Here is a 23,030-nt window from a genome sequence, read left to right on the forward strand (position 1 = left end):
GCATGAAGAACCACACAGTGAGAAGTAAACTCCTCACCGAAGATGAGCCGACTCTACAAACCGTAATCAAATTAGCGCAAACCGCGGAAGCAGCCGACGCAGCGGCAAGAGAATTAAAAGAGCACGGAAGGCGAGAAACCATTGCCAAGATCGACGCCGAGTCTCCCAGCGCCATGGGAACAGACGTCCGCGGCCAGCTAACTAGCAACGGGGACGACTGCCTCCTCCTGCAAGACCAACCGAGACACCCTAGAGCTACTCATCCAGCCCCCTGCGCGGGCTGCCGGGGAAATCACCAGCGCCATCGATGCCCGTTCCGCGACACCACTTGCCGCCGTTGCAACCGGAGAGGCCACATCGCCATCGCATGCAGGGCAACGGCACCAGAAGAAACTTTTGCCACACAACAATACCAGCGACCCCAAAACCACCACCCCCAATCGCGAGAAAGGAGACCGTTCCGCAACTCGGGTCAAAGGAATTACCCCACCGCTAACCGAGACTACAATAGAGGTAACTCTCAATATTCCGTGAATAACACGGCAACCAAAAAGGGGGCTAAAATTGTTATCTCGTTGTTGCTAAATAACCAGCCTTGCTCAATGGAGCTAGATACGGGTTCGAGATATACCATCATGCCCTGGGAAAAATTTAAGCTATATATGCCTAATGTGTCTGAGGCTGACCTAATTCAAACCTCTTTGGTGATCAGAGACTTCCAAGGGGGGGTAATCTCGGTCCTGGGAACTGCAAATGTACCTATTGTATTTAAGAATGTCAAATGTACCCTTCCCATGCTTATTGTGACGGGGGCCAAACACTCCCTGCTAGGGCTAGCATGGATGGAACCGTTGGGGATTGAAATTTCGGGTGTGTATAATGTAAACTGTGATATTATGCCTAACTTTGTGAAAGAGTTCCCTGAAGTGTTCAGCCCCACCTTAGGATTGTATAAGGGAACCCCCATATCTTTCTCTATTGACCCCAAGGTCCCACCAGTTAGACTGAAACCTCGCAGGGTTCCCCTCCCGCTTCTCCCCAAGCTAGACTTACAGCTGGACAAACTCATTAGTCAAGGTATCTTGGTCCCTGTGGAACAGGGGCCATGGGAAACTCCCATAGTGACACCCCTGAAGCCAGATGGCTCCTTAAGAGTTTGCGCTGATTACAAATCAACCCTGAATAAGGCACTCCAACACCACCCCTACCCCATTCCGGTTGTGCAACAACTCTTACACTCCCTGGGGGAGGGGAAAAGGTTCGCAAAGATCGACCTGGCGCAGGCTTACCAGCAACTTCCGGTCGATGAACAAACAGCAAACGCTCAAACAATTGTAACGCACAGGGGGGCTTTCAAATGCACGAGGTTACAGTTTGGGGTGAGCATAGCCCCAGGGATATTCCAGAGCATCATGGAACGCCTATTGTCAGGGGTAAATGGGGCCATCCCATATTTTGATGACATCTTAATTGCAGGGGAAAACCAGGAACAAGTGAACAAAAGAATAAGGGAAGTACTTAAGAGGCTACAGGACAAAGGGTTACGAATCAAGCCTGATAAATGTGTCTGGGGAACTAACAGTATTGAATTCCTAGGATATAAAATAGATAAGGAAGGTATCCACCCCACAACTGAGAAGCTGAGAGCAATTAGAGAAGCCCCAGAGCCACGAGATAAGAGTGAGTTGCAAGCATTTTTGGGCCTCCTTAATTTTTATTCCGTTTTTTTAAAGCAGAAGGCAACAGTAGCAGAGCCTCTCCATCGTTTACTCCAGAAGGAAGCCCGCTGGACATGGGGGAAAATTGAACGTGAAGCCTTTGCTCAAATAAAAAATTTACTAACTTCTAAAAGTGTAGTAGTCCAATATAGTGCCTCACTACCCATTAGGCTCACGTGCGACGCTTCGCCGTACGGCATAGGAGGAGTCCTAGCTCACGTTCTACCTAATCAGACAGAGGCCCCAATAGCATTTTTTTCAAGAACCATGACCAGCACGGAGAGAAATTATAGCCAGTTAGACAAGGAGGCTCTGGCATTAGTGGCAGGGGTAAAGAAGTTTCACAATTACATTTTTGGAAGAAATTTTGAGCTAGTCACTGACCACAAACCCCTACTAGGCCTGCTAGCCCCCAACAAGCCCACTCCACCTTTTATGTCTCCAAGACTAATCAGATGGGCCCTTTTCCTCTCTGGGTATCAGTATGAGCTCACCCACAAGGGGGGGAAGGAAATCAATCATGCAGACGGCCTCAGCAGATGCCCCATAGCAGACTTGGTAGAAGACCCTGTTCCAACCACAGACGTGCTAATGATAGAACTCGAGGAAAACCCACTAACCACAGCAAAAGAGGTAGCTGCACACACGCAGCAAGACCAAATCCTGAAACAAGTAGTGAACTGTGTTCTAAAGGGATGGCAAAATGATATTGTTAAACCTGAATTGTGTGATTTTAAGAACAAAAGGCTTGAATTGTCATATGTAAAAGGTTGTTTGCTGTGGGGGGATAGAGTGATCATCCCCAAACGCCTAAGGGAAAAGGTACTCAGAATGTTACACGTGGGCCATCCTGGGATTGTCAGGATGAAGAGCCTAGCAAGGGGGCATTTATGGTGGCCAGGGCTTGATGCTGATATTGAAAGTTGGGTTTCAAAGTGTGACCCGTGCCAAGAGTCTAGGCCCAATCCCCCCAAAACAACTCCGGCTGAGTGGGAACAGCCTGCTGGCCCTTGGTCTAGGATCCACATTGATTTTGCTGGCCCAGTGGGGTCTCAGTATTTCCTAATAGTGGTTGATGCTTTCTCCAAATGGTTGGAAATAATAGCAATGAACAACATAACCACAAGTGCCACTATCAAGGTATTGAGCAGACTGTTTGCATCCCATGGTTGCCCTGATCTATTGGTGTCTGACAATGGACCGCAACTAACAGCCAGGCAATTCGAATTATTCCTAGATGGCCTGGGGGTCAGACATGCCCTCATCTCGCCTTACTCGCCCTGGGCTAACGGGTTGGCAGAACGTTACGTAAGGGTGGCAAAAGAGGCATTGCACAGGTCAGGCCCTGGAGATGTGCAACAGAACTTGGACCAATTCTTATTAACCCAGCACATTACCCCTAACTCGCACACACATGTAAGCCCTGCAGAGTTATTGATGGGGAGAAAGTTGAGGTCACCACTAGACAGGTTAAACCCAAGGTTCTGTTTGAATAATAACCAAATGTGCATAAAACCAGAAAGAGAAATGTATTTGGGTCAAAATGTATATGTAAAATGCTTTGATGGAAATGTAAACTGGATGAAGGGAATTATTGTTAAGCAAAATGCACCCAAGACTTATATTGTTAAACTGGAGGATGGTCGTTTGTGGAAACGACACATAGACCACATTCGGAAACGAACTGAAAACCAATTACAACAACCTGCTGACTCGGACTCTCCCCCCTCAACAGACTTTTATACATTGCCCGAACTAAGAAACACGCAGAGAGACTTATCGGGCCAGGGGGAACCATCCAGCGACGCCGAGCCATCCTCGTCCTCCGAGGCCTTCGTTGGGCCCGCCAGGCCTAGTCCACCGCACCGGGAGAACAGCGGCGAGCCATCCTCCACAGTCAGTGGCGAAGGAGAAAATGGACTGCGCAGGTCAGCGCGAGAGTCTCGAAGGCCTCACCGATTGGACGACTTCGTCACGTGGCTTTCTTGATGGATGGGTCCAACTATGAGGGGAGGGGTGTTGTATCCTGAAATGGCTACCTTGTAACGCTGTAAATAGTTTGTTCCTCTTTTCCAGCGCTGTCTGAGCCCAAGCAGGAAGTCGCTCCTGATTGGCTCAGACGCGGCCGGCTCTCGCTTTGGCGGGAACCGCAAAAGTATAAAAGAAGCGGCTTCTCCCTGCAGAGCCAGTCGGTACTCGCTGAATCGTCACTTTACCTTGCTGAGCTGTCACTTATTCTCTGAGCTGAATAAAAGTACCGATTGCTCAAACCCTGTCTCTGGGTCTACTTCAGAAACAAGTCCAGGCGGCTTGCGTGTTGCGGCTGGGGCTCGTGACTCGGTTTCCCCAAGGTCAGGGAAAAAAGCGAAACCACAAGGAGAGGCTACTATCTTGGCTCGATTGATGTGGAAGCACAGAAGCGCCGAAGGGACCTCGGGAGGTATTCTTGCTCCAAATTGGGGGATTGGATTAGATGACCTCTAGGACTCCCATTCTGGGACCCTGCCTTCTCTACTTTGGGCAGAGCTTAGTTTCCAGCCCTCATGGTTCCCAAAGAGATATGGTGATAAGAGTTTCTCGAGAGAGGGAGATGGTGATCCCGCTGTATAGAGCGCTGGTGAGACCCCATTTGGAATAATACTGTGTTCAGTTCTGGAGACCTCACCTACAAAAAGAGATGGATCAAATTGAACGGGTCCAAAGACGGGCTGCAAAAATGGTGGAAGGTCTTAAGCATAAAACGTATCAGGAAAGACTCCATGAACTCCATCTGTCTAGTCTGGAGGACAGAAGGGAAAGGGGGGACATGATCGAAACATTGAAATATGTTCAAGGGTTCAATAAGGTTCAGGAGGGAAGTGTTTTTAATAGGAAAATGAACCCAAGAACAAGGGGGCACAATCTGAGGTTAATTGGGGAAAAGATCAGAAGCAATGTGAGAAAATATGATTTGACTGAAAGAGTCGTAGAGGCTTGGAACAAACTTCCAGCAGATGTGGCTGGTAAATCCACAGTCACTGAATGTAAACATGCCTGGGATAAACATCCATCCACCCTAAGATAAAATACAGGAAATACTAGAAGGGCAGACTAGATGAATGAGGAGGTCTTTTTCTGCCATCAATCTTCTAGGTTTCTAGGTTTCTAAGTCAGCTATGATTAAACCACCGTTAAAATGACCCTTGAATTACAGGACAAAAGAGGAATCAGAGTTCTACAAAGCGTGGAATAAATAATATATCTGGATGGGGAAAAGAGAACACACAACTTCCTTATAATCTTTGTAATTTCCACCCAAAAACCATCCCACGAACCCACAAAATAACAACAAAAATCAATGAAAAAGTAAACAGATCAACAGATAAGTTGACGCCATCTATGACACTTGATAAATTTACAGATATAAACTTACTTCTTCTTTTATTCCCCCCTTCCCTCCATTCCTCTTTTCCTTTCTTTTCTTTGCAACCTTTCTTCTCTTCTTTCTATTCTCTCTACTCTCCCTCCCTTCATTTTTTTTGACATTTCTCCTTTTTCCTTTTCCTCCCTCTCTTCTTTCTTCCTTTTCTTCTTTTCTTCCTTCCAAAACTCTCCTTTCTTCCCTCTCTCCATCCTTCCTGTCTTGCTCCCTCTCTCCTTCTTTCTCTTTCTCTCCTTCTTTCTTCCTGCTCCTCTTCTTTCCTTTCTCTCCTCTTTCTCCCTCCTTCCTTTATTGCTCCCTCCTTCCCTCCTTCCCTCTCTCTTTCTCTTCTTCTTTCTTCCTGCTCCTCTTCTTTATCTCCTTCCTTCGCTCTCTCCTTCCTTCCTGCCTTCCTTCCTTACTTGTTCCTTCCCTTCCTCCCTTTTTAAAAAGTTTTTTTAAAGTTTTTAAATGTTTTTTTTTAAGTTTTCTTTTAAATTTAAAAAACTTTTAAACTTTACAGGATGGTTCCCTGGGAAGCTCCATGAAAATGCCAGCCTTTTTAAAAATAAAATCTCATGGATTTTTTTCCCCCCTTTGCTGAAAGGAGAAACTGGCGGCCGCCTGACACAAAGGCTCAGGTATTTCCCTGGAGCTCCGGTGAAGAAAGAAGAAGGCGTCAACTGAAGGCCAACCGAGATTCTTCTCCCTGCCCTGCGGGCGTATCTAAGGCTCCTTCCCCTTGGCAGGCAGGCAGGTTCTCAGCAGCTGGAGAGGATCTCCGGGTGTCTCCCTTGCCAGATCAGGAGCCTCAGTTAGGAGGGGAAACCGGAGTTTGATTGGACAGAAAGTCTCAGTCCCTCTTTCCCTCCCCCAACCCCCCTACAGCCCAAGAAAGTAGGAATCTTCTATCTATCTATCTATCTATCTATCTATCTATCTATCTATCTATCTATCTATCTGTCTATCTGTCTATCTGTCTATCTGTCTATCTGTCTATCTGTCTATCTGTCTATCTGTCTATCTGTCTATCTGTCTATCTGTCTATCTGTCTATCTGTCTATCTGTCTATCTGTCTATCTGTCTATCTGTCTATCTGTCTATCTGTCTATCTGCCTATCTGCCTATCTGCCTATCTGCCTATCTGCCTATCTGCCTATCTGCCTATCTGCCTATCTGCCTATCTGCCTATCTGCCTATCTGTCTATCTGTCTATCTGTCTATCTGTCAATCTGTCTATCTGTCTATCTGTCTATCTGTCTATCTAACTATCCTCTATTTATCCATCCAATCTCTTTCTCTCTTTCTCTCTCTCCCCCCCTTTCTTTCTCACTCTCTCTATCTATACTATCTGTCAGTCGGTCAGTCTGTATCATCCATCCATCCATCCATCATCTGTCTTATTCATCCATCCATCCATTCTCTCTGTCTCCCTCTCTCTTTCTCTCTCTCGCCATCTATTTATTCTATCCGTCCATCTTTCTATCTGTTTCTCCTATCTATCCATCTATTATCTATCCATCTATCTATTTATATCATTATCTGTCTGTCGTAGCTATCATCTATCTATATCTATCCATCCATCCATCCATCCATCCATCCTAACTATCTATCTATCTATCTATCTATCTATCTATCTATCTATCTATCCTCTATTTGGGCATCCATCAATCCACCCCGTCTCTCTCCATCTCTCTATTCTAGCTGTCATTCGGTCGGTCTGTATTATTTATCTACCTATCCATCTACCTGTCTATCTATCTCTCTATCTCTCTATCCATCCATCCATTCTCTCTGTCTCTCTTTATCTATCTATTCTATTCATCTGTCTGTCTATCACTATCAGCTATCTATCTATCTATCTATCTATCTATCTATCTATCTATCTATCTATCTATCTATCTATCTCATTGTCTGTTTGTCTGCCATATCTATTTACCCATCCATCCATTATCCATTTGTCTGTCTGCCACTCTCTATCTACCCATCCATCCATTCTCTCTGTCTCTCTTTATCTATCTATTCTATTCATCTGTCTGTCTATCAGTATCATCTATCTATCTGTCTGTCTATCTACCTACCTACCTACCTACTCACCCACTGTCTGTCTATCTATCTATATCATTATCTGTTTGTCTATCATATTTATCTATTTATCAATCCATCATCTATCTGTCTCTCTGTCTGTCCCTATCTATCTATCTATCTATCTATCTATCTATCTATCTATCTATCTAATCTAATCTATCTGTCTATCTATCTATATAATCTATCTATCTATCTATCTATCTATCTATCTAATCTATCTATCTATCTATCTAATCTATCTATCTATCTATCTAATCTAATCTATCTGTCTATCTATCTATCTATCTATCTATCTAATCTAATCTATCTATCTATCTATATAATCTATCTATCTATCTATCTATCTATCTATCTATCTATCTATCTATCTATCTATCTATCTATCTATCTATCTTCCTATCTTCCTATCTTTCTACTTTTCTATCATTTCCATCCATCCATCCACCTACCTACCTACCTCTGTCTCTCTCTGTCTTTCTCTCCTCTATTTCCCTCACTCCCTCACTCTCACTCTCTCTCACTCTGGATCCCGATCTACAACACCACAGTCTCCTCCGGCCTTAAAAATCCAGACGTGGCAAATTCCCCAAAATCAAGAAATTGCCGCAGCCGAAAGGGCTTTGCTCAAAATCCCTGCCGAGTATCGCTGCTTAATCCAGGGCCCTTCAGGGGTGGCGAGAGCTTCCTTTTAAACTTTTAATTTTCTAATCCTTTTCAACAGGTTCGCCTCCCTCCCTGTTGCCTTTCTGGATTTGGGAAATATGTCTGAGTCAGCCCAGAGTTTCCAGCCAGTAATTAAACAATTGCGACTCTTTTCTCCGGCGACAAATTTACATGAGGGGGAGAAAAAAATAATAAATATTTGCCGGGTGTTTTAATCTCACCTGTCATTTGGCTGCAGCCATCCCTCCATGCCCCAATTAAGAGGAACTGGATTGGCAGCTCCTAATTGGACGTTTGAAACTTCCCCTGGCTCTGGGTTCACCGGGTTTTCCAAATGGCATTCCAGAAAAAGAGCTGGGTCAGCCCTGAAAATTCACCCCGGAAAACTTTGGCAGGCTGCGAGGCTTCCCACTTAAGACGGCGGAAAAATTCCCCACCCGAAAAAAGTCCGATTAGAACCTCGGATGCCAAAAGGTTTGAATGGAATCTCAGAGTAGAAAGGATGCTCCAATTTACTTTATGTGTATTTAATAGAAACCTAGAAGATTGACCGCAGAAAAAAGACCTCCTGGTCCATCTAGTCTGCCCTTATGCTATTTCCTGTATTTTATCTTAGGGTGGATCTATGTTTATCTCAGGCATGTTTTAATTCAGTGACTGTGGATTGACCAACCACATCTGCTGGAAGTTTGTTCCAAGCATCTACTACTCTTTCAGGCAAATAATATTTTCTCACGTTGCTTCTGATCTTTCCCCCAACTAACCTCGAGGTTCAACTACTGTAATGCTCTCTACATGGGGCTACCTTTGAAAAGTGTTCGGAAACTTCAGATCATGCAGAATGCAGCTGCGAGAGCAGTCATAGGCTTTCCCAAATATGCCCATGTTACACCAACACTCCGCAGTCTGCATTGGTTGCCGATCAGTTTCCGGTCACAATTCAAAGTGTTGGTTATGACCTATAAAGCCCTTCATGGCACCGGACCAGATTATCTCAGGGACCGCCTTCTGCTGCACGAATCCCAGCGACCAGTTAGGTCCCACAGAGTGGGCCTTCTCCAGGTCCCGTCAACTAAACAATGTCGTTTGGCGGGACCCAGGGGAAGAGCCTTCTCTGTGACGGCCCCGGCCCTCTGGAACCAACTCCCCCCAGAGATTAGAATTGCCCCCACCCTCCTTGCCTTTCGTAAGCTTCTTAAAACCCACCTCTGCCATCAGGCATGGGGGAACTGAGATATTCTTTCCCCCTAGGCCTTACAATTTACGCATGGTATGTTTGTATGTATCTTTGGTTTTATAATAAGGGGTTTTTTAGTCGTTTAGTATTGGATTGTTACATGCTGTTTTTTATCACTGTTGTTAGCCGTCCCGAGTCTGCGGAGACGGGCGGCATACAAATCCAATAAATAATAATAATAATAATAATTATTATTATTATTATTGTTGTTGTTGTTGTAAATAAAATAATAACCTCAGATTGTGTCCCCTTGTCCTCGTGTGTTCACTTTCCTATTAAAAACACTCCCCTCCTGAACCTTATTTAACCCTTTAACATATTTAAAATGTTTCGATCCTGTTCCCCCTTTTCCCTTCTGTCCTCCAGACTATACAGATTTAGTTCATGAAGTCTTTTCTGATAAGTTTGATGCTTAAGACCAGGGATCCCCAAACTGGGCAACTTTAAGCCTAGTGGACTTCAATTCCCAGAATTCTCCAGCCAGCTTAGCTTGCTGGAGAATTATGGGAATTGAAGTCCACAAGTCTTAAAGTAGCCAAGTTTGAAGACCTCTGCTTAAGACCTTCCACCATTTTTGTAGCCCATCTTTGGACCCATTCCATTTGATCGATATCTTTTTGTAGGTGAGGTCTCCAGAACTGGACACAGTATTATTCCAAATGGGGTCTCACCAGCGCTCTCTACAGTGGAATAACAATCTCCCTCTTCCTGATTGTTATATCTCTAGCTATGCAGCCAAGCCTTCGACTCACTTTCCCTACTGCCTGAGCGCACTGTTCCCCCATTTGGAGACTGTCAGAAATCACAACCCCTAGATCCTTTTCTTCGGAAATTTTTGCTAAAACAGAACTGCCAATACAATACTCAGATTGAGGATTCCTTTTCCCCAAGTGCATCATTTTACATTTGGAAACATTACACTGCAGTTTCCATTGCTTTGACCACTTATCTAGTAAAGCTAGATCATTTGCCATATTACAGACTCCTGTTACTGGTAATCCTTGACATACGACCAGCGTTTTAATCACTGGATGCAGCAACGGTTTTAAGTGTGAAAAGCGGTTGTAAATCTCTTGTTTCAGTGCCGTTGTCATTTTGAACGGTCACTAAAATGAGATGTTGTAAGTCGAGCACTGTCTGTATCTTCTAAAGAAGTTCTCACCACAGCCCAGGTGTGCTGTTCAACACAGAGAAAGAGAGAGAGACAGAAGGAAAAAGAGAAAAAAGAAAGAGAAAAAGAGAAAACAGAAAGAAAAAGGGAAAACAGAAAGAAAGACTGAAAGAGGCAGAGAAAGACACAGAAAGTGAAAGAAAGAAATGAAAAGAGAAAAACAGGAAGAGAGAGAGAGAGAAAGAAAGAAAAGACAGAAAGAGGCAGAGGAAGAGAAAGGTAAAGATACCGATGGAAAAAGAAAAACAAAAATAGAGAGAGAGCGAGAAAGAAAGAAAGAAAGAAAGAGACAGAAAAGACATAGAAAGAAAGAGAGATGGAAAGAGAAAAAACAGAGAAAGAAAGAGAAAGACAGAAAGAGAAAAAGAAAAACAGAGAGGAAGAGAAAGAAAGACGGAAAGAGGCAGAGAAAGACACAGAAAGTGAAAGAAAGAAATGAAAAGAGAAAAAACAGGAAAAAAAGAGAGAGAGAAGACAGAAAGAGGCAGAAGAAGAGAAAGGGAAAGAAAGATAGAGATGGAAAAAGAAAAACAGAAAAACAGTGAAAGAGAAAGAAAGACAGAAAGAGGCAGAGAAAGATACAGAAAGTGAAAGAGATGAAAAGAGAAAAAAACAGAAAGAAAGAGGGAGCAAGAGAGAAAGACAGAGAGAAAGAAAAAGAAAGAGAAAAAGAGACAGACAGAAAAAAACGGAAAGAGAAAAAGAAAGAAAGAGGGAAAGAGAGAAAAAGAAAGACAGAAAAAGAGAGGCCTAAAGAGGAAGGGAGACAGAGACAGAAACCAAAAACAGAGAAATGGAATGAGGGAACGAGAAAGACAGAGAGAGAGAGAGAGAACACGGGGAGCGGTTCTTTGCCCCAGGCGATTAATTACCTGTCTGCTTTTGAAACCTCCCAAGTGAGCCATCAAAAAGCAATCACAGGCTGTTTCTAGAAAGAGGTGATGGCGCACGGTATGCACAAGGAAGGCGGCGTCCGAAAATTCACAGAATTTGCCTGCGGAACTGCCTGACACAAGCTTGATAAATGGCTGACAGAAGTCCTGACGGCAGGGAAGGAGGGGTGGAGTAGGAGCTATGATGGGATTTATTTATGTATTTATTGCTAAACGAATGGCTGCATTTTTCCAAACTCTCTTTTCTCTTTTTTAACCTTTCTTTTTTCTTTCTTTCTTTCTTTCTCTTTCTTTTTCTTTCTTTCTTTTTTATCCTTTCTTTCTTTCTTTCTTTTTTTCTTTCTTTCCTTTTCTTTCTTTCTCTCTCTTTCTTTTTCTTTCTTTCTCTCTCCCTTTTCTTTCTCTTTTTCACCTTCTCTCTCTCCTTCCTTTCTTTCTTTCTCTCTCTGTTTTTCTCTTTCTTTTTCCCCCACCCCTTCGCTTCTATTTCCCCTCTTTTTCAAAAATGTTACTTATTGAATGTATCTGTCCCTTAATTTTTCAACAAACGTTTTCTTAAGCCTGTCTGCAACATCCCCCCTCCCCCTTTCAGTAAGAAATCTCTAGATTAATTTGGTTCGGTTCTAATTTAGTGGTTTAAAAAAAACAAAGCAGAAAAGCAACAAAGAGCAAAATTCCTTTTGTTTATCCTGAACATTCTTAACCCCCCCCCTTTAAAAAAACTGGCTCATTTCCAACTCATTTCTCTCTTCTTCTCAACTTTTGAAAGTTTTTTCTTTTACCTCTAAAGAATAACTGTGGATGGATCATTAAAAAAAAATATTTTTTTTTGCAAACAGGAATAAATGACAGATGAAAATACTCTGAAATTTAAAAAAAAAACCATATTCAAAACTTATTTTTAGACATCCAAAAGAAAACAAGGGGAACCAATATTTTTAAGCAGAATGTTCTCAGCAACACCTGTTTTCAAACTAGCTGGGGGGAAAAAATCAGATTTAAAGCAGTAAACAATTGACACAGGTTTTAAAATCAATTCAGACATTTTTATTGGGTATCAAAAGTGTACATACTTATATATACAGAATTAAAGTGCTGTTCAGTCTTTCTGGCACACGCAAGTGCCAACTGTTGTGCAAGTTACAAACCAGGGAAAACAAGGCGGAGCGGTCCTCAAATTACAACCACAACACATCAGTTACTAAGCAAGGCTATCCAACATGATTTTAGTGTCATGGTCCTTAAGTGAATCACAGCCGAAAACCTGGCCTTGGTTGTCCGAAGGCGGTTTGGGGAAGATAGTTGGTTGACAAGGGCCTGTGATTTGGTCACACACCTGTGGGGAATGTGGAAAATGGTCACACCTGTGAATCACTTTTCTCACTGCCAATGTCAGTTTGGTCACTAAAGGAACGGTCCCAAGTCAAGGACTTCCTCTAATGCAGCATCTGGGAAGGGGGATGTTACTGGCCTGTAGCCCTCTTGTGTAGTAACCACAATGGAGATTTTGAAGTTGGGGTGAGAGAGAGACAGAGAAAGGGAAAAAAGAGAAAAAGACAGAAAAAAAAGAGTTGGAAAGAAAGAAAAAACAAGAGAGAAAGAAAGAAAAAGACAGAAAGAGAGAAATTGAATGAGAGAAAGAGGAATAAGATAGAAAGAATGACTGAGAAAGTATGACAAAGAGAAAGAAAGATAAAAAGAGAGAAAAGTGAGACAGACAGAAAGAGAGAAAGAAAGAAAGAAAGAAAGAAAAAAGAATAAAGGAAGGAAGGAAGGAGATAAAGTGAAAGCGAGAAGAAAAAGGAAGGAAGCAAGGAAGGAAGCAAGAAAAGAGACAAAGTAAAAGAGAGAGAGAGAAAAGTGGGACAGAAGAGAGCGAGAGAGAGAGAAAGAAAGGCGCAAGAAAGAAGGAAAGGAAGGAAGGAAGAAGAAAGAAAGAAAGGAAGAAAAAAGAATAAAGGAAAGGAAGGAAGGAGATAAAGTGAAAGCGAGAAGAAAAAGGAAGGAAGCAAGGAAGGAAGCAAGAAAAGAGACAAAGTGAAAGAGAGAGAGAAAAGTGGGAAAGAAGAGAGAGAGAGAGAGAGAGAAAGGCGCAAGAAAGAAGGAAAGAAAGAAAGGAAGGAAGGAAGAAGAAAGAAAGAAAGGAAGGAAGGAAGGAAGAAAAAGGGAGAAAGAGAGAGAAATTCTGGCCCTAGGCAGGGAAAATCAAAAGTGCCTGGATGTAAAATTTCTTTCTCCCAATTTCCAGTCTTGGTGTCTAATTGAAACAAAACACCAGATTTCCACACGGAATTTAGCCAACCCCAAGAACCGACCCACAATATTTTTGCTTTCTTTTTTTTTAAAAAAAAGAGGGGTGAAAAAATTGTGCGCACTTAAAAGAGTCCAAAATACAGAGGCGTCTTAAAGCCCGAACGGGCACTCCTGCAGAGGCACACCAAACTTTCTTTCCACATTCCTGGCATGGACAATTTTGTTTCCCCCAGAGGGGGTTATAAATAAATCCCAAACGAGGCAAGGTGTAGATTTGCGCCCCCCTTCACCAGGGTCTCCAAAGGGGGGGAGGCTGCACAGGGGGGGAGCAACTGCAAAAGTTTTCCCGGTCCCGTCGGGTGCCAGGGCACGGGGGCCTCTCCGCCTGTCGTGTTGCGCCCAAGTCCTTTGCCGCGTGGGTGCAGTTGTGGTGATGCCACGCGCCATCCTGGAAGGTCTGCTGGAGTTGCACCAAGAGCTTGTTGCATGCCTCTGAGCTCAGCAGGTTGTATTTGGGGACCAGCGTCGCAAAGTGGGACAGGCAGGTGTGGTACCCTTCGCAGTAGCCGTCCGCCGATCCTGTGGGAAGCAAAAATAAAATAATTCAAATTATTCGCCCGAGATTCTTCCCAACTCAAGTAGTTCTCGGACTTGCCTAGAATCCATTTAGCGACCGTCGGAAGTCGCACAACGGCCCGATAAAAGGGGAATTGGATTGAGAAATTCTTATTCTTATTATTTATTAGATTTGTATGCCGCCCCTCTCCGAAAAATCGGAGCGGCTCACAATTTAAAAGAAATTACAAAACACGAAATAAAAAAGGCCCCAGAATTTTTCTTATTAGGTATATTTTCCAAAAACTATATAAAAGAAATTCGATATTTGTTAATACATATCCAAATGGCAGCTAGAATAATTTTTGCACAAAAAATGGAAAGGGGAAGAAATCCTACATGAAGAATTAATTTAAAAAATTGTAGAATGCGTCGAAATGGACATGATGACGAGAAGATTAAAAGATCAAGAAGAAACAGAATATTACAAAGTCTGGGACAAGGTCAACAATTGGTTAGAACCAAAGATTAAGGGAAAAATAAATAATGGTTAATCAATAGATAATTACAGAGGATATCTAAACAAATTGAACATTTGTTAAAGAAGTAGTAAGTAAATAAGAGCATATATTGTTTCTATAATTTTTTTGTATCTAAACAACTTTTGAAAAGAATAGGGCAGATAAAAGCTCTTGTATATGTTTTATGGTTGTTTTGTTTTGGGTCTGTCTAATTATAATTTTAAAAAAATTAAAGAGGAATTTAGAAACTTAGAAACATAGAAACATAGAAGACTGACGGCAGAAAAAGACCTCATGGTCCATCTAGTCTGCTCTTATACTATTCCCTGTATTTTATCTTAGAATAGATGTACCGGTATGTTTATCCCAGGCATGTTTAAATTCAGTTACTGTGGATTTACCAACTTTAGGCCCATTGTTAAGTGAATCACTCCTGTTCTTAAATTAGTCACACCATTGTTAGGCCTAATACACAGATTTTGCTTATCAGAAGGTCACCAAAATGAGATTAAGTGACCCCAGGACACCCCAACAGGCATAAGTCCATGTCAGTTGCCCAGCCTCTGAATTTTGATTAGACCTCCTGGTCCATGTAGTCTGCCCTTATACTATTCCCTGTATTTTATCTTAGGGTGGATCTATGTTTATCCCAGGCAGGTTTCAATTCAGTGATTGTGGATTTACCAACAACGTCTGCTGGAAGTTTGTTCCAAGCATCTACTACTATTTTAGTCAAATAATATTTTCTCACATTGCTTCTGATCATTCCCCCAACTAACCTCCTTCTGCCCCCTTGTTCTTGTGTTCACTTTCCTATTAAAAACACTTCCCTCCTGAACCTTATTGAACCCTTTAATGTCTTTTAAAGGTTCGATCATGCCCCCCCTTTCCCTTCTGTCCTCCAGACTGTACAGATGGAGTTCATGAAGTCTTTCCTAATCAGTTTGATGCTTCCATCATTTTTGTAGCCCATCTTTGGACCCGTTCAATTTTGTCAATATCTTTTTGTAGGTGAGGTCTCCAGAACTGGACACAGTATTATTCCAAATGGGGTCTCACCAGCGCTCTCTACAGCGGGATCACAATCTCCCTCTTCCTGCTTGTTAGACCTCTAGCTATGCAATCAAGCTTTCTACTTGCTTTCCCTACCACCTGACCGCACTGTTCCCCCATTTGGAGACTGTCAGAAATTACAGCCCCTAAATCCTTCTCTTCGGAAGCTTTTGCTAACACAGAACTGCCAATACAATACTCAGATTGAGGATTCTTTTTTCCCAAGTGCTTTATTTTACATTTGGAAACATTCAACTGCAGTTTCCATTGCTTGGACCACTTATCTAGTAAAGCTAAATCATTTGCCATATTACAGACACCTCCAGGAATATCAACCCTATGGCGCACTTTAGAGTCATTGGCAAATAGGCACACCTTCCCTACCAAACCTTCCCCCTCTGTCACTCACAAACATATTAAAAAGAATTAGACCCAGAACAGAGCCTTGTGGCACACCGCTTGTAACTTCTCCACAGATTTTGCTTGTCGGAAATGGGATTGTGTGACCCTGAAATACTGCAACAGGCATAAGTTCATGTCAGTTGCTCATCCTCTGAATTTTGATCAGGTGACCACATGGATAACCGCAACGGTCATAAGTGCGAAAAATGAAGGCCATTGTAACTTCGAACGGTCCCTAAATGGATGTAAGTCAAGGACAGGCTTTACACCATGGGAGGTTTAGGGATCGCCCTGCTGAAATGTTGATTTTTTAAAAAAAACGTTCGTAGGGGTAGTGATTTCTGACAGTCTCAAAATGGGTGAACAGTGCAGTCAGGCGGTAGGGAAAGCAAGTAGGATGCTTGGCTGCATAGCTAGAGGTATAACAAGCAGGAAGAGGGAGATTGTGATCCCGCTGTATAGAGCGCTGGTGAGACCCCATTTGGAATACTGTGTTCAGTTCTGGAGACCTCACCTACAAAAAGATATTGACAAAATTGAACCGGTCCAAAGACGGGCTACAAGAATGGTGGAAGGTCTTAAGCATAAAACGTATCAGGAAAGACTTAATGAACTCAATCTGTATAGTCTGGAGGACAGAAGGAAAAGGGGGGACATGATCGAAACATTTAAATATATTAAAGGGTTAAATAAGGTTCAGGAGGGAAGTGTTTTTAATAGGAAAGTGAACACAAGAACAAGAGGACACAATCTGAAGTTAGTTGGGGGAAAGATCAAAAGCAACATGAGAAAATATTATTTGACTGAAAGAGTAGTAGATCCTTGGAACAAACTTCCAGCAGACATGGTAGATAAATCCACAGTAACTGAATTTAAACATGCCTGGGATAAACATAGATCCTAAGATAAAATACAGGAAATATTATAAGGGCAGACTAGATGGACCATGAGGTCTTTTTCTGCCATCAGACTTCTATGTTTCTATGTTTCTATGTATGTCAATGCGAAGGCACACCACAAGTGTGCAATCCTGTGTCGCACTCACCGGGAAGCGTGCCGCAACTCGTCGGGAGGTCCTTAAGGAACTGCACGGTCATTTCCAAAATATCCGCTTTCTCCAGCTTCGAATAGCAGGAATTCTGGAGGGGAAGAGGAGGAAAAAATTATTTCGTTGAGATGCAAAAACTACGCGCCCCACAAATAGGTTGCTGAGAAGCCCCGATAGAGAACAGAACTTGCGACCAGAGAAATTGAGCCCAACATTTTCTGTCGCTGAGCGAGACAGAGTGGATTTTGCTCCGTTTTAAGATGTTTTGCCAAAGCTGTGACGTGAATCCCTGCAGATAAGGGGTCCCTCAGTGGTCTTGTCGGGTTTTCTCACAGACGTTTTGTGACCCAAATAGGGAACATCATCAATTTAATTTAGTTTAATTTAATAGACTTCTATGCTGTCCGATCCCTTAGGATTCAGGGCTTCTTACAGCAATATAATCCACAATAAAATTCACTACTAAAAGAAGTCAACATTAATATTAAAGCATTAAAATAATAAAAACAATACAATCCCCCACAGCAATCCAATCAACCAAAGGTACCTACCTATCCAGTCAACACTATTTCTAGCACTATCAGTGCTAGAAAGGAAGGGGGATTTGCTCGGGTGATATACAGGTTCTTCTAGCACTGATAATGTTACCTAGTTGGGTCATGAAATGTCTGCAAGAAACCCAATAAGCCAAGAGAGAATTAAGGACCCCCCAGTCCTCCTCCTCCTCTTCTTCTTCCTCTTCTTCTTCTTCCCCTTTTTCCTCCTCCTCCTCCTCCTTCTTCTCCTTCTTTGTCCTTCTCCTCGTCCACTCCTCCTTTTTCCTTCTCCTTCTCTTTCTCCTTCTCCTCTCCTAACCCTCAGCACAGAAAGTGTCTCAGTAATTATTAACAATTATAATATAATATAATAATATTGTAATAATTACTAATAGATCTTGATTCTTGACAAATGTATATTTTATTTTATGTACGCTGAGAGCATATGCACCAAGACAAATTCCTTGTGTGTCCAATCACCCTTGGCCTATAAAATTCTATTCTGTTCTATTCTATCTTGCACTGATGATCTTCTTCTTCCTCTTCCTCCTCCTCCTCCTCTTCTTCTTTTTCTTCTTTCTCCTCCTCTTCCTCCTCCTCCTCTCCACAAACCCCATTCCCACCTAGCCCTGACAAAGTTCCCCACTCAGGTAACGAAACATCTGCAAGAAAACCTCCAACCAACCAGCCCTCAATCCTTCCCTTCCTCCACTCTGCAACCCTTCCAGCACTGAGGATGTTCCCTAGTTGGGTCACAAAACGTCTGCGGGGGGGGGGGACCCCAAGCTCAACGCTTCCCCCCCCCCTGCCCCATTTCAACCCCGAGGCGCAAATATTCTCCTTTCTTGGTCCTCTTCAGTAGAGTCGGGCGCTTCCCCCCTCCCGGATCCCGGCGGGGAAGAAGAAGCCCCCCTCAATCTTTCCCCACCAGCTGGAGGAGCATCCTGGGGGGCCTGGAGTGGGGAGGGGGGCGCCGCCACTTACGTCTTTGCCCACTAGCGGAAGGATGAGCGTCTTGAGTTGGCCAAGGCTGCAGTTGATGCGCGCTCGGCGGCGCTTCTCCATCAGGGGCTTCAGGCTCTGCGAGGGGGGGGTGGGGGAGAAAAGAGAGAAGGAGTCAGTCCGACGGCTGGACGCCCGGCCAAGGGGAGGGGGCAAAGGACCTTCCCGCTCCGCCTCACCTTCCGCAGCTCCGAAGCCTCCCCGCTTTGCCTTCCCGGACTCATCCCGCCTGCAAACGCGCAGCAGCCCGACGGCAGAAGCGACGACTCGGCTCTGCCCCGCCCGACGGGGGAGGGGGACCTTTTATACCCCCTGGCCCCGCCCCCTTGGAAGGCCGGGGCCGCCCGCCCCTTTTAAGAGCCGGCGCCGCCTGGTCCGCGGAACTCGCCGCCACTTTGCAAAGCGCGGGCTAACTAACTGGCTGTGGCTGGATTGGGCTGGAAGCTGAGTGGCGGGCCAAGATGGGTTGGCCAAGACTGGAGCAATGGTCCGGGGGGGGGGGGGTTTGGGCTTTCCACTTCAAGGGGAGGGCCGGAGGCAGAAATGGAAATGATGCCAAGAAAGAGTGAAGGGAGGGAAATAGGAAGAAAGAGATGGAAAGAGAGGCACGTAGAAGAAGAAAAGAAGAGGAAGAAAGAAAAAGGGGGAGAGGAGGGATGAGAGGGAGGGAGGGAAAGGAAAGGAGGAAGAGAGAAGAGAAGGGAAAAGGAAGGGAAGGGAAGGGAAGAGAAGGGAAAGAAGGAAGAGGGAAGGGAAGGAAGATAGAAGAAGGGAAGGAAAAGAAAGGAAAGGAGGAGAGAAGAGAAGGAAAGGGAAGGAAAGGGAAGGAAAGAAGAAGGAAAGGAAGGAAAAGAAAGGAAAGGAGGAAGAGAGAAGGAAAGGAAAGGAAGAGAGAAGAAGGAAAGGGGGAAGGGAAGGAACGGGGAAAATATAGTACTGTATATCCAAAGAAATAATTCTGATCTTCTCTACAGCACCTAAAACCAACCAAGATCTCCTGATGGACAGACAGAGACAGAGAGACAGACCGACCCCCACCTGCCCCTCCCTGAAACTGTCATGTAAGCCGAGGGAAGACACCCCCCCCGGGCCCCCACCAGGTTCGCTTGAGATGCCGCTTCGGGTCCCGGAGGGGCCATTCATACAAGCCCCCCTCCCAAAAAAGCTGGCTTGGCCCAGCGGCGGCGCGGGGGGCTCCAGCTGTCCCCGGGCGTCTTCAGCACCCTGGAGAGCGGCGGGGGAGAGGCCACGCGACGCCCCCACAGCCTCCTCTCCCCCCCCGCCCCGAAATAAATCCCTTGCGTCCCTTGTGGACAAGTTGTGGCGGGCGACACAACGGCCCACCCAGCTGCCAAAAACACAACTTCCCCGAAGCAGCCTCGCTTGGGATGGAGAGACCTTCAGTCAACACAAGGATTACTTATTTACTTGCATGATAATGATGATGATGATGATAACGACAACAATAAAAAATAATAATAAATTAGATTTGTATGCCACCTCTCTCCGAAGACTGTGCGACTCACAACATTTACTTATTTATTTATTATTTACTTATTTACTTATTTTAGTTTTTCAGAGAACCAGTAGTGGAAATTTTGAGTAGTTTGGAGAACGAGTAGAGGAAACTTTGAGTAGTTCAGAGAACCTGTAGTGGAAACTTTGAGTAGTTCAGAGAACCAGTAGCAGAAACTTTGAATAGTTCGGAGAACCAGTAGCAGAAATTTTGAGTAGTTTGAAGAGCCAGTAGCAGAAACTTTGAGTAGTTCGGAGAACCTGTAGCGGAAACTTTGAGTAGTTCAGAGAACCAGTAGCAGAAACTTTGAATAGTTCGGAGAACCAGTAGCAGAAACTTTGAGTAGTTCGGAGAACCAGTAGCAGAAACCTTGAGTAGTTCAGAGAACCAGTAGCAGAAACCTTGAGTAGTTCAGAGAACCAGTAGCAGAAACCTTGAGTAGTTCAGAGAACCAGTAGCAGAAACCTTGAGTAGTTCGGAGAACCAGTAGCAACAACTTTGAGTAGTTTGGAGAACCTGTAGTGGAAACTTTGAGTAGTTCAGAGAACCAGTAGCAGAAACCTTGAGTAGTTCAGAGAACCAGTAGCAGAAACTTTGAGTAGTTCGGAGAACCAGTAGCAGAAACCTTGAGTAGTTCAGAGAACCAGTAGCAGAAATTTTGAGTAGTTTGAAGAACCAGTAGCAGAAACTTTGAGTAGTTCGGAGAACCTGTAGCGGAAACTTTGAGTAGTTCAGAGAATCAGTAGCAGAAACTTTGAGTAGTTCATAGAACCAGTAGTGGAAACTTTGAGTAGTTCGGAGCACCTGTAGCGGAAACTTTGAGTAGTTCGGAGAACCAGTAGTGGAAACTTTGAGTAGTTCGGAGCACCTGTAGCGGAAGCTTTGAGTAGTTCAGAGAACCAGTAGCAAAAATTTTGAGTAGTTCGGAGCACCTGTAGCGGAAGCTTTGAGTAGTTCAGAGAACCAGTAGCAAAAATTTTGAGTAGTTCAGAGAACCAATAGCAGAAATTTTGAGTAGTTTGAAGAACCAGTAGCAGAAACTTTGAGTAGTTCGGAGAACCAGTAGCGGAAACTTTGAGTAGTTCAGAGAACCAGTAGTGGAAAATTTGAGTAGTTTGGAGAACCTGTAGTGGAAACTTTGAGTAGTTCAAAGAACCAGTAGCAGAAACTTTGAGTAGTTTGGAGAAGCCTTGGGATTCTATGAATTGTGGTTGAAACTGTCTGGTGTTTGCCAACCCCTCCCCTACTCCATAATGCCAACCCACCCAACTTGAAAGGGGGGAGGGACGTCACTTTAAAAAGTTTGAATTGCAAAAATAACGGAAGCAGCCAAACTGCTGGGTGAGATCTTCCACGGGGGCTTTGAATAGATGGTCTTTAGCGCCACCTTGTGGTCCAAACGAAGTATTGAAGCTTCTCTTGATATCAATACAGTATTGATTGTTTCAATATTGCTTATTTGTATCCTAGGACAATCATTAAGTGCTGTAGTAGATCATGCCTCTGGACAAATGCGTATTTCCTTTTATGTCCACTGAGAGCATCTGCACCGAAGAGAAATTCCTTGTGTGTCCAATCACACTTGGCCAATATAATAATTCTATTCTATTCTATTATGTATATATATATATAATACTTCCAGAAGGCATACTTAGTGTTTTATAAAGTCACCCCAATCAAATAAATGCTAATAATTTTCATTATACTCATGAATAATTGCCCATTTTAAAGCCAACCAGCTTGGAGGGCAGTGGGGTAAACTTCATTCAAAAGCACAACAATTTGCCCCGTTTCCCCTCGGAGTTTCCCTTTCCCCTTCAAATCCTGCCCTGCATCTCTGCTTGGTCCCCTTTCCCTTTCTCCCTCCTCCTTCCTCCCAAAGCAGCACCCCCCCCCGCTCCTGCGACCCCAGGACCTCTTGCAAAGGAAGGTGGGCCGTTCCCCTTGCATCAGGAACAGCCTTTTTGAGCCCAGCTGCTCCCCAAAGGGCTGCACTTTGTCCGCGCTCAGAGGCCAGGCCACCATTGAAGGTCCTGCAGCTTCAATTCTGGCAGTTGACGTCCACCCATTTTAAAGCCAACCAGCTTGGGGGCTCCCCTCGGAGTTTCCCTTCCCCCCCTTCAAATCCTTCCCTGCCTCTCCGCTTGGTCCCCTTTCCCTCCCTCCCTCCTCCTTCCTCCCCCTCCTCCTGCCACCCCAGGCAATCCTGCCCTGCCTCTCCGCTTGGTCCCCTTTCCCTCCCTCCCTCCTCCTCCCTCCCCCTCCTCCTGCCACCCCAGGCAATCCTGCCCTGCATCTAGGCTTGGTCCCCTTTCCCTCCCTCCCTCCTCCTCCCTCCCCCTCCTCCTGCCACCCCAGGCAATCCTGCCCTGCATCTAGGCTTGGTCCCCTTTCCCTCCCTCCCTCCCTCCTTCTCCCTCCCCCTCCTCCTGCCACCCCAGGCAATCCTGCCCTGCATCTAGGCTTGGTCCCCTTTCCCTCCCTCCCTCCCTCCTTCTCCCTCCCCCTCCTCCTGTCACCCCAGGCAATCCTGCCCTGCATCTCCGCTTGGTTCCCTTTCCTTCCCTCCTCCTTCCTCCCCAAGCACCCCCCTCCTGCGAGTTCAAGACTCCTTGCAAGGAAGGTGAGTTTCCCCCCCACACTCACCACCAAAGAGGGGCAACCCCGGAACCAGCCTTTTTTTCCGGCCCCCAGTTGCGCTTTGCCCATGCTCAGAGGCCGTGCCACCCAAGGTGCTGAAGGACAGTTCCCAAAAGTTTGCGCTAAACTGCAGGGGTCCTCAAATCTGGCCACTTTAAGACTTGTCGACTTCAACTCCCAGAGTTGAAATCCACAAGTCTTAAAGTGGCCAAGTTTGGAGACCTAAGAGGATGGAGAGGCGGGGGTGGGAGAAACCCCCCCCTTTTGAGGCCAAGGAGGGGCGTGGTCTCCCTCCAGGGGGCGTGGCCAGAGGTCCTCCCTCCCCTCCCTCCGT

The 23,030-nt window shown here is 44.7% G+C and overlaps 1 protein-coding gene across 1 annotated transcript; it reads right to left on the minus strand.

Moving 5' to 3' along the window:
* Positions 1–12,194: 12,194 nt before the first annotated feature.
* On the minus strand, positions 12,195–18,860 carry HES2 (hes family bHLH transcription factor 2). Its single transcript, XM_070758234.1, has 4 exons — positions 18,720–18,860; positions 18,523–18,618; positions 17,000–17,093; positions 12,195–14,002 (listed from the first exon to the last, which is right to left on the minus strand). The coding sequence occupies exons 1-4, from the start codon at positions 18,762–18,764 to the stop codon at positions 13,710–13,712; spliced, it is 528 nt and encodes a 175-aa protein (XP_070614335.1). The 5' UTR covers positions 18,765–18,860; the 3' UTR covers positions 12,195–13,709.
* Positions 18,861–23,030: the final 4,170 nt, after the last annotated feature.

Source organism: Erythrolamprus reginae, chromosome 8, assembly GCF_031021105.1.
Source record: "Erythrolamprus reginae isolate rEryReg1 chromosome 8, rEryReg1.hap1, whole genome shotgun sequence".
Classification (NCBI taxonomy): Eukaryota; Metazoa; Chordata; class Lepidosauria; order Squamata; family Dipsadidae; genus Erythrolamprus; species Erythrolamprus reginae.